The 17,736-nt window shown below is 37.1% G+C and overlaps 2 protein-coding genes across 2 annotated transcripts; one reads left to right on the plus strand and one right to left on the minus strand.

The window, feature by feature from the left end:
- Window positions 1-305: 305 nt before the first annotated feature.
- LOC127800624 (eukaryotic translation initiation factor 3 subunit H) lies at window positions 306-7,789 on the plus strand. Its single transcript, XM_052335339.1, has 12 exons — window positions 306-472; window positions 595-689; window positions 1,700-1,816; window positions 1,993-2,096; window positions 4,119-4,185; window positions 4,767-4,900; window positions 4,986-5,034; window positions 5,625-5,696; window positions 5,782-5,883; window positions 5,959-6,026; window positions 6,923-7,075; window positions 7,440-7,789. The coding sequence occupies exons 1-12, from the start codon at window positions 463-465 to the stop codon at window positions 7,495-7,497; spliced, it is 1,029 nt and encodes a 342-aa protein (XP_052191299.1). The 5' UTR covers window positions 306-462; the 3' UTR covers window positions 7,498-7,789.
- A 3,899-nt stretch (window positions 7,790-11,688) lies between these two features.
- Window positions 11,689-17,696, minus strand: LOC127799215 (probably inactive leucine-rich repeat receptor-like protein kinase At3g28040). The gene is made up of 5 exons (XM_052333034.1): window positions 16,891-17,696; window positions 15,311-15,965; window positions 14,067-15,232; window positions 12,812-13,500; window positions 11,689-12,647 (listed from the first exon to the last, which is right to left on the minus strand). The coding sequence occupies exons 2-5, from the start codon at window positions 15,608-15,610 to the stop codon at window positions 11,827-11,829; spliced, it is 2,976 nt and encodes a 991-aa protein (XP_052188994.1). The 5' UTR covers window positions 15,611-15,965; window positions 16,891-17,696; the 3' UTR covers window positions 11,689-11,826.
- Window positions 17,697-17,736: the final 40 nt, after the last annotated feature.

Genomic DNA, 17,736 nt, shown 5'->3' on the forward strand with positions numbered 1-17,736 from the left:
CAATCTTTGACAAAATGTTCTCATTTTATTATTCTTTATTATTATTATTTTTCATCGTTTTTTACTGTTAATTTTCTAATTCTATCTTAATTGAAAGTTGTGAAAAAAATTGTTGAAATTATATTTATAATAATAAAAATGTGATTATACAAGTGTTATTTTCTTAATATTTAATATCTTAAAATTATTTTCTATATAACATAGACTGTTATATATTTTGTAGAGAATATTTAATATTTTAAGATAGTGACAACATTTAAAATTAAAATAATTTGTTAATGTTGCGTGTTTTATAATAGAAAAAAAATTTAAAAAGTGGAAAAAGAAGAAGGCAAGTTCCTGCTGCTATTCATAAGCTAGGGTTTCTCTCAAGAACAACAGCAAGGGGGGCTGATAGTATCCGCCGGGGACAGAGGGCTTGAAACGTCTCTTACTTCTCGCGGATAACAGCGGCGTCCATCCATGGCGAACGGTTTGTATCCATCACCGATTACCGATTCACCATGTCTCTCCTTCGTGTTTGTTTTCTTGAAAGTACTAGATTTTATTTTTTCTTTTTGGCGTGCTGATAACGATAAATATAATTGGCGGCAGCGGCGGCAGCAACGATGGGTGGTCGATCGTTTCTGCAAGTGGCATCCACGGAAGAGGTTGCTCCTCCCCTCAGAGTCGTTCAGATCGAGGGACTGGTACTTCTGACTCTTGAGCCTTTCCCTTTCACGCGCTCTGTGCTATTTTTTTTGTTTGTTTGTTTTATTTATTCTGTTCTGGTGCCCTTTGTTCTGCTTTAAAGCTGCAAATTCAAATGTTTTATGTTGTTTTTCCTTGTTGTCCTGGTCGGTTCACAGTGTCAACTATGTGATGCACCATTCATCGCAATCTGATTAAATTTTCTGTATGGAGATGGTGTTGGAATTTCATTACATCGTTCCCTTGCTAGAGGGTTGTGTAAGTAAGGGCATCTGGTGTAAAATTTTTCCACACTTCTTTTTTTTAATAGGTTTGTATTGTTAACGTGACTTTTAGAAGTTAACTGACATTTTGAATGTCATCCTGCCATCCTTAACTTGGTTACAATAACGTGCAGTTAATGACAATGATGTTCTTTGTTGTTTTATTTGGGAAGTAGCATCCTCATATTTTACTCAACTTAATAATTGCATTTGTTTCAGTTTCACTGGCAATATATTCTCGTTTAATTCTCCGGAAAATTAGTTCTGTCATTCTCTCCTATTGTCCCCTTCTCTCCATCACTTGCCCTATTGAATGCATGAACATATGCTAATTTTCTCTCTAACCCTCTGAGATCCTCTTCAATGCTTAGAGCTAGAGGCACTTTATAGAATTTGTTGTTCTTAAACACTGTGTTATGACATTTATCCACTGGGGAATTGACAATTGGACATCACAAGGGACACCCAAAGCATCAAATGGACATGAATGCATCTTGGCGTCAACTGATTACTTTACAAAACCGGGTTAAAGCAACTTTAATAGTCCTTGGTGTATGTATGAGAGAAATTCATGCAACATTTTAAGAATGTCAGAGAATCAGGAATTCCTGAGATGAAAGTTTATCGCTTAACATCAATGAATGCAGCAACATACAGTACATTGAAAAATGCACACGCATACAGATGTTGCAGTTTAAGCATGTCTCACTTTCTTATACTTTTACTATAAACATTGGTTAAAACAGGTGGTACTGAAAATCATCAAACACTGCAAGGAGTTTTCCCCAGCTCTTGTCACAGGGCAACTTCTTGGTTTGGATGTTGGTAGTGTCCTGGAAGTAACTAACTGTTTCCCTTTCCCGGTATGTTTTGTCATATTCGTTCACTTCATCATGTTTTTTTTTTTTTTTTTTCTTAGTACCATTTTCATTTGTTAATTATAAGGAATTGGTGGTTTTATTTTGAGAACAATGACTGTATTAATTTTTTTCTTCATTTCATTGATATTTCAACTCTCTGCTTGTATAAAACATGTTAGATTCGAGATGAAGATGAGGAGATTGAAGCAGATGGTGCAAATTATCAGCTAGAGATGATGAGATGTTTGAGAGAAGTTAATGTTGATAATAATACTGTTGGATGGTGAGTTTGTTTATTTGATGCTAAAAAGAACTATTTAAAACTATGTAAAAGAATAACAAGGCAGTATGTATGCCTCTAATGTTTTGTTTCTAGTTGTTGTTTCATATTTGTTGCTCCTCAAGAATGAATTATTAACAATGTAGATGCATCTTGAACCAATATTATTAGCTTAGTTAGAATTGGTGTATGGTGTCGTACAAGTCCTTTTCTTTTGTTTATGTTTACTTCTTATGTTTTATCCTTGACTTGAGAAGGGTAGGCTTGATTCCACTCGTGTATTAGGAGAATGATGTTGCTCAACTTTTTGTTTTGGTTGGGCACTTTTAAGTAGCTTATTTTTCCTCAAGTGCCATCTTCTTGGGCCCATAGTTCAAAGTTTTTGTTGTATGTTGTTGTATTTATGCGCTGGAATTATCTTCATTCACCACCATCTCATGAAACTTTTCCATATGGAAATGTGTCATAACTTTATCTCATCATTCCCTCACTAGATGGTTGCATTGGTAAGGGTATCCAATGTAAAATTTTGCCAATTTTTCTTTTGCATGGATTTATTTTGTCAATGTGACTTTTAGAAGTCAATTGACATTATGATTGCCATGTCTCACCAACCCTAACTTGGCTAGGATAAGGTGCAACTGATGTTGACAGTGATATGTACTAGAATTACATTTATCCTGTATTTGCACTTATTATTTAACGTGGTCAAATTGAAGAGGATGGTTGGTGTGAGGCAAAAGGTAATCTAGTCTATTTACAAGAACAAAAGACATGTTAAAAGTTGTAAAATTATAGAAGGAACAAGTTAGTGAGCCAAGGTATGAAACTTTTGGGAGATGGTGAGTAAATAAAGGTTGAGAAAAATTAAGGTTTTTGAAAAATAATTTATTTTCATGCCATATTGATGAATAATGGAAGTTATCTACTTGCTGAGACATCTGATAGAAAGGTTTATAGATAGAGGGATATACATTTGGTGTTCATAAATTTAAAAAATGCCTATAGAAGAATCTCCCAGAAAGTCTTATGGAAGGTTTTACAGAAGAAGAGTCTAGGTTGCTTATATATAGGTAATCAGAGACATAAATCACAAAGCTGAAAGCTGTGAAAGATCAAAGTTGACACATTGATAGAAAAATTAGTGATAAGAAAACCTGAAACATTGATTGTGATGATAAAGCTTCCTACAAAGTGTCTTAAAAGACTATTTATACTAGGTTTGCCGCAGTCATAAAATCTTAGGCCTTGTTCTCTTTGCTATTTTCAGGCCGTTTTTTTAGTTTTTCAAAACAATAAAAACGTGTTTACTTTCATATTTTCAAAAATAAGGAAAATTATTGTAAAGAAAACTCAAAACAACAAAAAGTCGTTTAGGTTGTTTTCATCACAAACACACTAAAAATTTTCAAAAATGCAGAAAATGCTACAGACAAAAAGAACACGTTTTCAACAATCTCAAAATAGACACTCAAAACACAAAACTAAAAATGAAATAAAAAACTCGAAATTGAAAAAAAGAACAGCTCCTTAGCTTTTGTTCATGAAGGAGGCGTTCCAATCTCAGCCTTAAATATATTAAAAATTACATGCTAGTTGCATGTACTTATCAAACGTAATAATATAAATACTGACCGTAAGCTAACAAACAAATAAGAAAGATAAAGACATTAATAAATCAGGAAATATGACCCTGCATCACTGTGCCTATGTAAGATTGCTTTGGAAGTGATGTATTTCCTTCATCTCAAGCATGATTGATGTGCATACGAGCATTTGATTCTGATTTCTCACAAGATATATGTTAAGAAGGTAGAGGCTTCTAAATTATGCATGATTTTTAATATTATCATGGTGCACTTGTATAATGAATTTTAGGTTGCTTAGGAATATTCTGTGCCTCAATACAATGGGTGATACTCATATTTCATGCCTATGGATGCCTCCAGCAAGCCTACTAAATTTGTGTGTTTAGCTGTGAATTAAAAGTTGGGAGGTTAATGTTTCTGAGTTTGAAATTTCCAGGTATCAATCAACTCTTCTAGGTTCCTTTCAGACTGTGGAACTGATTGAGACCTTTATGAATTACCAGGTAATGATTCTTGTTTTTATTGTTTTAGTATTCAATTGTATGTAGCTTCATAATTTAAGATGCTGTCTAGTTTCTGCTTTCTCTCAACATCATCCTTTTCTTTTGACTAGATTATTTTGTTGGTAGTTAAAATACGCCAGCGACAGCAATTATGCTTATTGCTTTGATACATGGACTTGTGCACGTGGTTTGGTTTGATATGGTGGTCTGTGATATGTGTTGTATGTAACTATTGTTAAATTATATGTTTTTCAAATGCCTTCCTATGTTTGTTTTAGATTCAATCTGTATATTAATATTTGAAGCGTTTTCTCAAGAGTACCTTTTCTGAATACATTACTACCATATGCTTAGTTTTTCTTTACTCTTGTAAAATAGTTCTGAAGAAGTGATGCAAATGATCTTTGTAGATTTTGAACCTGAGCACCATGACTTGTTTTTACTTGTTGTTTACCCTAGGTGCACGTTTGATATTTATACACTATTCATATGCTCACTGTCATTTGCTAGAGCAGGTCAATTTTTATTTCAGTATCCTCATTTGATCATTTGTTCTGTGTGATATTATGATGTGGTTGCAGGAGAATATAAGACGGTGTGTCTGCATTATTTATGATCCTTCGAAGTCTAACCAAGGTATCTTAGCTCTGAAGGCCTTGAAGCTGTCAGATTCCTTCATGGATCTGCACCGTAACAACAATTTTACAGGAGAGAAGTATGATTCCCTCTTTCTGTAAATATTTTGTTATTGAAAAAGGATTATTCATTGAGTCTAATCCTTTTATGCATCTGCTCTGCAGGTTGAGAGAGAAAAATCTTTCCTGGGTGGATATCTTCGAGGAGATACCTGTATGCCTCTGATGCCTTACTTATTCTTCTTATATCGCATCCTGTGTGTATCCCTATCAAGATTATAATACTAATTTCTTTCCTTTTTGTGGCTGCCTTTTATTTTTCTTTTTCATTTTTATATTTATATGATTGTTCTTTCTATCTGTATATAGAACTTGAGGGGTTCAGTTATGGCACTTGTTGATCATGGGTCTTGGATACCTGCTCTTTAGGAGTTATCATGCAAAACAGATAGTTCTAGATTTAATTATTATGGATCAAACAATCAGCTATCATTTGGAAGAAATCAACTACCATTTCAACGAGGTTTATGGGGTTTCTTATATAGAAGCCGACTTAAAAATATGCCATTTTCTATCAATACTCATAGTTGATTGTGTGGGTCATGACTAATAAAAAAATTTATAAGTGGAATGATGTATCTTTGATATCCTTTTCCATTATGGACCAACAGCTTAGGCTTGATTCTCCAATAAAGAAACTTGAGAGCTTGTGAATCACTTTTTTTATTTAAAGGTTCAATAATTAAAATATATCACGTGTTCTGGTTCCATTGAGATTTTTATGCTGCTCATTGTACTTAACAGATCAAGGTATCCAACTCTGCTCTTATCAGTGCCTTTATGACAGAGCTGGAAGCTGATACACCCGTTGCCCAGGTAGTCTTGTATCTGTTTGTGGAGACTTTATCACCAGTATCTTACTGTATGCCATATACTAAGTCCATTTTTCTTGCTTTGCTAGTGTGATTTGGATAGGCTACAACTATCAACCAATCCCTTTATGGAGAGGAATGTTGAATTTTTAATTGAATGCATGGACGACTTGTCAATGGAACAGCAGAAGGTCCTCTTATTTTTTTCTCAGTGTCCTGTTATTATGTTGGCTGTTAGCATGACATCATTATCATTTAATTTTCAGTTCCAATTCTACTATCGGAACTTGTCACGCCAACAAGCACAGCAGCAAGCATGGCTCCAGAAGAGAAGGTACATTTGCAATTTGACATATGTGCTATTGTTTTTCTTTTTTTACTCATTGGAATATATAAACTCCAGCTAGAAGTTACGTATGTGTTTCTGAACCATACGAGTTTATGTCAAAACAAACTTGAGGCTCACAGCTTCTGTGGGCGGCTTGTTCTATTTTTATTGAAAGGTGAACCTAGTTCATGAGGCTCTTATTGCAGGCTCTGGGGAAGGTCAATTTTACACAGCCTTACCCTTTGCTTAGCAAAAATGCTGGCTTCTGACATGAACCTGTGACTTCAAGGTCACAATGGAGCAACCTTACTGTTGTGCAAGGATCATGACCCTTCTTGTTTTGTTTTTGTTTTTGTTTTTTTTTTTCATTTTTTTATTCTCATTATTTTTGGAATAAGAAATAACCAAAACTTTGAAATTTCTTTTATTTTTTATGTGGCTTCTCATTTTTTTATGAAAATGATACTGGGAACTTATGGGAAGATATTTTTATTTCCTGAAATTAGGTGTATTGGTACAAGTTGTTTGAAAATTGTTTCCAATACGTGTTCATGAAACTCAATTTTTTGAGTTTTTCTGGATCTTTTGTTTTATAAATAATTTTATAACCATGACAAAATGACCTAACGAGTTACAACTGCTCACCAGTGGTGATATGACAGTTGTGAAAGTATAATGAGAAAGTGGAGAAAAAATAACAAGGAAAACAGCAAGGGCTTCTTTAATGACTAAATATGACTTGTTTCAAGCCAGAATTGTTTTAAGTAGGTAAATCTTAGACAATAAAGTGGTTTTGGGATGCATAAGGCTTGATGAATGTGTCCTGTTCAAGGCTTTGCATTAATGTATTATTTACAATTTTGTTTTAGTTTCATTATTTGGTTTTTCCATGGATCTAATAGGTCAGAGAACATGGCACGTAAAGCTGCTGGAGAAGAGCCTTTACCAGAGGAGGATCCTTCCAACCCCATTTTTAAGACTATCCCTGAGCCATCACGGTTGGAGAGCTTTCTCATCACAAATCAAATTGCAAACTACTGCAATCAAATTAATGGGTATGCTACATGCTTTCCTGGCAGTGAGTTATGTCATTCAATATGTTGTCTGCTTTTTGTGGGCAATGACAATGATCTATGGGCCAAAAATCAAGCAATTTTGTTGTTAGCATTGACTACGTAGATACGCTACTTCAAAGTACACCTTAGGTTGTAGAATGATCGACGCTTGCAGGCCAAAAGTTAAAGATGACTAGCCAGAATCACCCACGTAACCGAACCCAAAAATGAGATCAAGATGCGGACAAAATAAGTGCTAGTGCCAAAAAAAAAAAGGAAGGGGGGGGGGGGGGGGGGGGGTTGTGGTAAGTTGACATTATGGATTTCTGTCTAAAATTAGCATTTTTATGGACTATCATTGCAGGGCCACGGGCCAGAGTTTCAGCAGACTGTACCTGATGAAGGCGTTGCACGAGAATTGAAGTAATGCATGAATAGTAGTCATTGGAATGTTAAATTCAGAAATTAGTGCCGCCTTGTTGCTGTCAGAGAAATGAATCATTTTTACTTTATATTGTAATTTTCTGTTTCTTTTGTTTTTCTTTCGAGTAGAATCTTGAGGTTTGATATCTAGATTTTGCTTCCTTTTTCCCCTCGCCCAACAAAGAATACGGCTCGGATTTTTTTATTTTTATTTTTATTTTTGTCATTGTTACGCCGTTTATTAGCTTAAAGTTTGAATTGATCGGCTGTATGATTATCTCTTCGTAGTTATATTATTTTGCCATTGTGAAAACGTGCAGTGAGATGACTAAATACAGCTGAAAACATGCTTCGTGATCACAAGATATAGGGTCGAGATAATGATTGTTGGTTGTTCATTATGTCCGATTTCTTATTATTAGATAAAATTAGTGAACACTTATTAAACTTTAAACTTATAATTATTTATTTATTAAAATTTAATTATTTATTAAATTTTACTTGACGTTAATCATCGATCACTCATTATAATTTTGTCAGTTATTATAAATAAAAAATGTTAACGGAATTTGACGTGGTTAATGGAATTTGATGTGATTAAAATAAATTTAATATAGATATTGAATTTTAAAAATATAATTATTTATTTACTGAATTTTATTCAACGTCAATCATTTATCACTCCGTTACATCATTATCTAATCTTAAAATATTTGTTACATCATTGTCTGATATTGAAACATATTAAAATATTTTTGTATTTACAATTATTTACTTTTCAAACTAAAAGTCAAAAATTAAACTAACGATTCAAATTAAAAAAACTACTAATACAAACCAAAAATAAAAAAAAATGTATGCTTAAATTTTTTTTTCTTTATTACGAATAACGAAATTCAACATATTCAATGATGAGATCAAAAGTCAAAAATTGAAAGTATGTCGGTCGTCGAATATGACCAATTTGGTCACTCACTGAAGGTATGATGATCATCAGATATTATTGCACTCACAATGATGTATTATATCAAATTGACATAGATATAATGAGTGAACTTGGTGATCACTGTTTAGGATTGAGTTTTTGTTTTCTTAAGATGGTCATAGGGTCACATTGTTTGGATGGGTAAGTGTTTTGTTTGAGGTGATAATGAATTAAAGATTATTGATTTTTGGTATAGAAGAAATATTATTTTTGTAATCAGTTTTTGACTCTTGATCTCATTATTAAATACATTTTTTGTGAATTTTGTTGTATGTAATGAAGGTAACAAAATCTAAGCAAATATTTTTTTTACTTTTGATTTGTATAAGTAGCTTTTTTAATTTGAATAATTAGTTTAGTTCTTGACTTTTGGTTTGAGAAGTAAATGATCTCAAATGCATACAGAAATCTTTTAATATATTTCAAGATCAGACGGTGATGTAACGGATGTTTCAAGATCAGACAGTAATGTAACGGGGTGATAGATAGTTGACGTTGAGCAAAGTTCAGTGAGTAAATAGTTACATTTTTAAAGTTAAGCGAATGTATGTTAAATTTATTTTTACCACGTCAAACTTCGTTACCCACTTCAGATTGTGTTAGCATTTTTTATTTGTATTAGCTGGCGGAATTATAACGAGTGATGGATGGTTAACGTTATGTAAAATTCAGTGAGTAATTGATTATAATTTAAAATTTAGTGAATAAATAATTATAATTTTAAAATTTCACGATGGTCGGTTATTTTTTTTTACCAGAAATTGCTTAGCTAGTCGTATTGGTCTATTCAAAAATTGTATACGAATTGTTGGATCTTTATTAGTCCGATTATTGATAATAATAAACAAAGGAGATGGGAATGTGTCAGGGGGTGTGACCGGACATGGTACAGAGAAGATGAAAACAGACAAGGAAAAAGAGGAAAAGAAAATTAAAAAAAAAATAATAATTGTGGGGGCTGAGCCTGAGATGTACTATCAATTTTACTATAATAGAATAGACTATATGGAAGGAAGGAAGCCCGTTGAAGGCAATGGCCATGCTTTCCTCTGCCAAGGGGACAACGGTGACCCCCCGTGAGGTGCAGGTCATGACTCATGACCCATCATCATCGCGCACAGCCATGTTGCATGTGATTGCCACCTCTCTATTTTTGTTTCATTCGCCAATCACTTTTTATTAATATAGACCAGCGCACACACATTTAAAGTAATGTCATATAAGAAGACGGTGGAAATTTAAATTTTTTTAAAATTTTTACAGCCTTTTTATCTCATCTGACGTGACACTTTCTTATTGATCTGTCGAGTCTAATATAGATTTTTTTCATTTGAAATGACTTAATGAGTCAATTAATATCAATCATATCTTGTTGTGATTCTTAGTAGTCCCGATTTTTATAAAAGAAATAAATCATAAATGAAGACAATCCATAACTTATTGATACGAATTCTAACTTATCATAGTCTAACTACTTAACTTGTGTCTTGAGGGCAATATCAATCTTATCTTCACTGATAAAATTGACATTTTATATTGAAAAAACATTTTTCACTAAATTATGTGAATTCTTATCCGTTTGAATTGTCTTCAGCTTCATTGATTATTTCACATCACTTTGGGGTTGTTTGGCGCTTTTTTTTTTTTTTAATAACTTTTAAGCTATTTAGTTTTTAAGTTGTATAAAACTTAAAAGTTAAGTAGTATTTAAACTGATAATATATTTAGATAAATATATTTTTAACCTATCAATTAATAGTTATATATTTAATTTGAAAAATCTGATAAACTATCAAAACTTGATAAAAAAAATTAAAATAGATATAATATTGAATGATATAAAATTTTATCATTAGATGATAAATTATACATAATATTTAAAAAACATTAACACAATATATATTATTATGTATTATATATATATATATATACATACATATAGACAATGGGAGTGAGGAGGAAAAGCACAGACAAAGGAGATGAGGGGTGGGGGACGACGACAGAGGAGAAGTTGAAGCAGATAGGGGTGATAGCCGACAGAGGAGACGATGGGGGGCAATGATCGATATTGTCGATGAGGGCGATGGCCAACGGGAAGTTGCCGATGAGGGTGACGGTGGTGGCCAGAAGAGTTGGGGTGATAGGTAGCGGGAGGCTGAGGTTGCATGACTGAAAATTAGTAAAAAAGATTAGGGTAAAATGATAAAATGATCGATTAACACAACTTATAAATTAGCAGCGTTTTGCAAAAGTTCCCCCCCCACAAACTTTTGCAAAATGTTGTGGTACTGGTAGTGGCGTTTAAGCTACCTAACTTAAACGTTGGTGAGGTACACCCAAACACGTCACCAACTTTTACTTAATAACTTATAAGCTATTAATACAATTTATAAGCGGTCAAACCGATAAGCCAAACACCCCTTCTATGTATGGAGCACAGGCAAACGACATGGTGCTTGGTGCAAAAATGTACATATAGGTATATGATTTTCTCTTTAAAACGGGTTGTGTTGCACTAATCTTAATAGCACATTTATCTTAAACTTAGATAAGAGCAAGTCTTAATTTATAAATAAGGAATCACTCGCTCTTTTTAGAATTTTTTTTTTTTAAGAATAAAATTGTATTGCGCTGACTCTTCAATCAAAATTTAAAGGATCGTACTACATGTACATACAGACTTACACACAGCCTTACACGTGTAAAATGACAAAAAAATCTCACTTATTTGTCGCCTATTCTCTATTCTTTCTCCCCTGTTTGTGACAAATCAGGCCTAATCGAGCTTTATCACTCATCTTCATCTGCGATGAAGCCTAATCGAGGGTAGGCGACAACAGCCAGGAGACGAGGAGCAGTGAGGCGACAACATGGACGAGGATGCATCGATGAGGCAACAACAATGATGAGGATACATTAACAAAAGCGAGACGAGCAGTGGTTGTTGGAGGTGACCATAGGAAGGGGAGATAGAGGAGAGGGGAGCCGGCCAAGGGCAAGGGTGGTGAATTTGTGGGTGAGAGGTATATTTTATCATTTGAACTGTGATTGTCAACCTTTTTATCAACCATTTTGTACAAGTAGCATTTCCCAAACTTAAAAAGTCGTTTTTGAGCTTGAAAGTTTACAAAGAAATTAGAGGAGGAAGAGAAGGAGGTGCATGTGTAGGTACAAGAACCACGGGAATCCATGCATGGCAAGCAAATGAAATGAAAGGGAAGAAATATATATGATAACGTACAGATTTTGTCAATGGAAATATATAGAGAAAGAGAACAAGCAATTAAATAAGCAAACACAGCCTTGATTAACCTCATAAAAGGTAATTAACTGTAATTAAGAATCAAAATGCTTCCATTCTATGTGGAATTGGGGTCTTAATAACCTGCAGTATCTGCACCACCTCTGCCATGGACGGCCGGCTCGAAGGTATCTGAGAAGTACACACCATCGCCAGCTTCAGCACCGGCAACACCTCCTCCTCCGGGAACTCCTCCATGCTCCGATCAACACACTCCAGCACATTCCCTTCTTCCACCAAAACCCTCACATGATCACTCAGTATCACCACGTTGTCCTCCCCATACTCCACCGGGCGTCTTCCGGTCACCAGTTCGAGAATCAGGACCCCGAACCCGTAAACGTCGCATTTCTCGTTCACCCTCAAGCTCTGGCACGCCAGCTCCGGCGCCACGTACCCCAGCCCGCTCTGGAACCGGCTGCTTATGACGTGCTTGTCGAGCTTCGCTAGCAGCCTCGCCAGCCCGAAATCTGAGATTTTGGGGGTGAAATTCCCGTCCAGAAGAATGTTGCTGGGCTTCAAGTTGTAGTGGATGATCGGCGGCCGGCAAGAATGGTGCAAGTGAGCCAGGCCCTTCGCCGTTCCGAGCAGGATACGGAACCGGCTGGACCAGGAAAGAGGTGGGCTTGAATTGGGCCGTTCATGGAGTCTGGCTTGTAAGCTCCCGGATGGGGCGTAATCGGAGACTAGAAGTTGAGTCTGAGGAGTCCAGTAGTACCCTCTCAGGGCAACCAAATTTGGGTGCCTGGCTTTGCCTAGAATTCGAACCTCTCGATCGAAATCTTCCAGGTACTGGATTATGTTGGAGGAAACCAGCTTTTTGATGGCCACCACTCTTCCTCCTTGCCAAAGTTTAGCATGTTCTGCAAAGCCAATAACATTTTCATTAATATATATGGTAATAATACATATTGTAATTGTGCTAAACCAATCGGTAACAAGAGGGGGGAAATGACGATTTTGCCCCTGTCAGCCACCCATCAGCCGGTTAACTGTAACATCTATCATTTTCTCATATCATGCGTACCTTGCCCATCATCCAAGTTCATCTTATAGACAGTGCCAAAGGCTCCTTCCCCAATTTCAGCCGCCTTGTTGAGCAACGATTCCGGGCTGGCTGCCGGCCACTCCAGAACACCCTCTGAATCAAACCACGTCAGTTTCCCAGTGGCCAGGCTGCCGGACCTCGAAGAGCTCGAGCACATGCTCTCCAGCGCGTTGTCGATGAAAGCCAGCCGCCTCCTTGCAGAAGCATTGAGCACGCTTATAACAATCACTCCAACCACAATCAAAACAGCTGCCGAGATGGCAACTATGGATGAAACACTGAGGAACTTATGGTGCCGGAAAGTTTTGAAGCTGCCGGAGGAGTGATCGCCCCTTTGACGGCCGCCCATTTCACCGGGGTAGGCGTTGGGATCGAGAACCAGAGGCTTTGGGACGTTCATCTTGCATGGGCCCTTGAGCAACGGTGAGCAAATGCCCAGATTTCCCTGCAAAGAGCTTCGGTCCAAGTATGGAAATATGCTTCCACTGGGCAGCCTGCCTTCAAGCCTGTTGTAGGATATGTTGGCTGCAAGAAGGGTTTCTAATTTTCCGAGCTCCTGAGGAATCTCTCCGGTCAGCTGGTTCACTTCCAACTTGAGGATCTTGAGCTTCATCAGCTTCGACATGGACTTGGGAATGGGACCACTCAAATTATTGCTGGATAAGCTCCTGCACCATATTACACCAAAAAAACATTGAAATACGTACGGATACCACTCATGAAACTTAATATGATTGTGACTTGAAATAGAGATAGGTCCCGTTAAAATTTTCATTTAGAAAAAAGCCTGCCTTAGTTCATTGCATCAATAATTTGTGCGACATTGTAGATCTAGACTGCTATAGTTTTGTGTTCAAAGTGTGTGTCACAACGAGACAAACAAAGTTTTTAAATAGTGTGTGACTAGTTATTTAGTGTAATGTTGAAGATGAATTTATTCAAGCAAAATTTATACAAAACTAACATTAACTGGGGTTATCCTATTGATTTGAGATTATGGTTCCTGTTCTGCCGTTCTGTTAATAATAATATATAGGTGCCTAACAGTATAGTATCAGAGTTTTCCTAAAAATGTTATCAAAACAGACTGCCTAACAAATGGCCATTGGAGTTAATCTAATAAAGATCGAACTTTATATATATATGCATGTATGTTTATATGTATATGTATATGTATATGGTTTTGAAGATCCAAATAAATGCAGAAATTAGAGCAAAAAATAATGGGACTTACAGCAAAGAAAGGGACGAACAGTTTCCAATAGCATCAGGAATGGGGCCAGTCAATGAATTGCCATCCAACTGAAGAATTTGCAGGTTCCCTGAATCGCATATATCGCCGGGAACCTGCCCATTTAACCCAGTGTTTCGAAGATCCAACACAGTTAGGTTCTGGAAGAATCCAAGCTCCGGCGGCATTCTCGACTGAAGATGGTTCCACGACAAGTTCAGGTACGTCAACTTGGAGAGAAGACCCATTTCAGCCGGAATAACTCCGGTCAGATTGTTTCCCGACAGATCCAACATTCGAACTGATTCAAACAGTTTGCTCGAACCAGCGGGAATGAAACCGGTGAGTTCGTTATTCGACAAATCCATTTCTTCCAGCCCAAGATCAAACAGGGAATTCGGAATTTCTCCGGTTAGTTTGTTATGGGAAAAACTTACGAAAGACAATAATTTCAGTTCCCCAATTGAATTTGAAATCGGCCCCGTGAAGCTGTTGCTCGAAAAGTCCAAATACTCAAGGCTTTTCAGGTTTCCGATCCAGGGAGGCAAGTCTCCGGTCAAAATGTTGGTTGACAAACTGAGAAAAGTTAAAGAATTCAGCCTCGAAAATGTCTCCGGGAGAATTCCGGTGAAGAGATTATCGCCAAGGTTGATGCTATTCAAATGTGGGCATAGGCCGATATCCGGCGGAACGGTGCCGGAGAAGTGATTCCGTTCCAAATGGAGTTTCTTCAAGTTGTGTAGGGCCGAGATCCCAACTGGAACCGGGCCAGAAAGCGAATTGTGCGAAAGATCCAAAGTTCGAAGCCGAGTTAACGACCACATTCCATTGCTGAAATCCGGGTTGCCGGAAAAGTGGTTGTTGGAGAGATTGAGATGATTCAAAACGGTGCATTTAGTAAGGGTGCCAGGAATCGGGCCTTCAAGAAAGTTGCCGGCGAGAGAAAGGAACCGAAGAGATAAACAGTTAGTGAACATTTCGGTCGGGACAGGGCCGGACAGTGAATTATCGGAGAGGTCGAGAAACTTGAGGGAGCTGAGGTTGGAAAGTGAAGTCGGAATGCGGCCGGAGAGGCTGTTGTGGCTGAGGTTGAGGCGTTCGAGGGCGGCGATCAGTGCCAAATCGGGTGAGATCTCGCCGGAGAAGTTGTTGAAGGATAAGGAAAGCGCCTGATGAAACAACAAACAATCATTCTCAATGTATTTGATGCATTCGCAAAAAGGCATCGTTACTACAGATGTACGTACCTTTAGAGACTGCAGCTTCTCGAGGCCTCTTCCGATCTTTCCCGACAAGGCTAACCCGTCGAGGGAGAGAGCAGCGACACGGCCTGTGACCGGATTGCAGTGGACGAAGGTCCAGGAGCATGGCGAGTCATCGTCTTCGGACCAGGAGGCGAGGTGGGAGTTGGGGTCGTGGAGGTCGGATTTGAAGACGATGAGGCCGAGAACGTCGTCGTTTAGCTGGTCGGCGGCGGTGCAGGATCTCAATGAGGCGACAGAGATTAGTGAAAAGACGAAGGATAGTTGCAGAAACGCCATCGTCATGATCTTCTCTTTAGCTATACATATGTCTGTTTCTCCCCCTCTTCTCTCTCTCTCTCTCTCGCTCTGTGTGTGTGCGTGTGTGTGAAGAAAATCTCAAGAGATTATATATGCATGATGAGTGGAAGGGGAACAGTTGAAGCTCCGCAGAGAGAGCAGCACAGCGAAGGAGGTGCTGCAGCAGTAAGCACTGGACGAAAGCGAAACTGTTGTGTCGAGCTCACGAGAGAGAGAGAGAGAGAGAGTTATAGTAAAAATGATGGCTGCTAAGGAGCCGTATTGTCTGTCTTGTGATACCGGGGAAACTGTGAAATGAAAATTAGGGAAATCCTAGGAGAATATCAACCTGTACTGCAGCCTGCAGGGATTCAACATTTTTCATTTTAATTTTAATTAATTTTGCATTTGCATATCAAAACCATTAACTTAAAACTTACTTAAAATGATAACTCATATATATATATATATATTAATTAATTACAATAAAATGTAGATGCAGATGGGTCTGTCTAATTGTGGAAAGTAGTGATAATATATACTCTTTGGTTTGAATTATTTAGTAGATTTTTAATTTCTTCATATATAAAGTAATTAGTTATATTCACAGTATCTATACAATACATGACCGACTCATAACATAAAAAGCAATTAAATAAATAAAGATACACTATGCACTCACAGATCAATAAATCTTCAGAGACTTGGAAAACAGAACATCAATTAGCGTACGATCGACTTGACTCTCGGAAGTCACTGCCCAACCCATGTCACGAGATTTTTGACTGACTTATTTTGGAAAATGATATTTTAGTTACTTACTATTCAACCTGATTGCTGTGCCCATAATACCCAGTCATACGATGCTTGAGAGTCTAGGAAAGGCACAGTTATAATTAAGAGGCTAAATGTGTACTATGTTCAGGTTAAAAAGTTCTCCCTTTTCCTAAAATTAAAAATAACAATTGATTCCAAATTAAGAGGCTCAAGCTGTAAGCAGACACACACGTATGCATGGAGACCCAAAACCAGCTGATACCTAGTCTTAATTTTGCCCAACCCAAACATATATTTCTGTAAATTCTTTCAAACCTTCAATCGGCTATCAGAATCCCTGATCTGTGACTCTGACTGTGTTAATGGGACGCGACACTCCAAACGACGACCCAAACCATTGGGGCTCTTGCCCGGGGTAATTAATTAATTAATTAATGAAACCATGAGTGATTTGAGACTACTTTGTTAATCAAACATGAAGAACAAATCACCAAATAAAACAAACTTACGTTCGAATCACAGCAAGTACCAGTCTTACAGAGGAACTAATGAAGAAGAAAGACGCATATGAAGACAAATAGAATTAGAGGGCAACGTAATGTTAGTAGTAATATGGAACAGTCCATCTGCAATTTCAAGAGCCAGCAGCAGACCGTTCTCTTCTATTTGTCATCTAATCCTCCAATTGAAATGGGGAATCTTTTCACTCAACTTCACCTTGCTGTGCGTGAGAATGTAGGGCGTCGCATTCGGGGCTGCAAAAAAAGTCCAAACTGGAGTCACGGGCTGCTGCCTTGTGGCCGAGGCCATTAGGGCACGAGGCCCCACTGGCATTTGTCTGTATTATGTGCAACAATCGGCATGGTGTGAAAATTTGGCCCAGTTTGCATCCATCACATCTTGATTATCCCCGCGGATCTCTCTTTATCTTTTTGTGTTTTTAATCCTTCCGTGAAATTCCATGATTATTGAGGATGAAACTTGTAATCCAGTTGAAATTGCACGTTAGAGGGATCAAAATTTCGCCGTTTGCGTGGTTGTGGTGGTATTGTTGTAACACAATTCAATAATAAGTGAGGTAGTACAATGGTTGCATTGAATATTTTTTCAAGGATTGATTAGAAAAGAGAGGGTATTGGCATCAATAAAATCTTCCAGTCTAGCGGTCAGGATGGGCTATATTTAGAGCATAATATTGGGACTTACAACTCTCTCCAGAATATAAAAAAAGGGGTTGCTTGACAATAACTAACCAAAAGAACCCAAAATACCAAAAGTAGATCACGCGGAGGCCTTCGCATAATTTATCCTAATAAAATCCTCACAATATTCTTATCTTAAGTTCGCTTCTTTTT

This window comes from Diospyros lotus, chromosome 4 (assembly GCF_014633365.1).
Source record: "Diospyros lotus cultivar Yz01 chromosome 4, ASM1463336v1, whole genome shotgun sequence".
Taxonomy (NCBI): domain Eukaryota; kingdom Viridiplantae; phylum Streptophyta; class Magnoliopsida; order Ericales; family Ebenaceae; genus Diospyros; species Diospyros lotus.

Coding starts and splice junctions, on each gene's coding strand:
- LOC127800624 (XM_052335339.1), top strand. Junction 690..1,699: donor TCGTTCAGATCGAGGGACTG/GTACTTCTGACT, acceptor TGGTTAAAACAG/GTGGTACTGAAAATCATCAA. Junction 5,884..5,958: donor TGTCAATGGAACAGCAGAAG/GTCCTCTTATTT, acceptor TTTAATTTTCAG/TTCCAATTCTACTATCGGAA.
- LOC127799215 (XM_052333034.1), bottom strand. CDS start 15,610: ATGACGATGGCGTTTCTGCAACTATCCTTCGTCTTTTCACTAATCTCT. Junction 15,233..15,310: donor AGAAGCTGCAGTCTCTAAAG/GTACGTACATCT, acceptor TTGTTTCATCAG/GCGCTTTCCTTATCCTTCAA. Junction 13,501..14,066: donor TGTTCGTCCCTTTCTTTGCT/GTAAGTCCCATT, acceptor AATATGGTGCAG/GAGCTTATCCAGCAATAATT.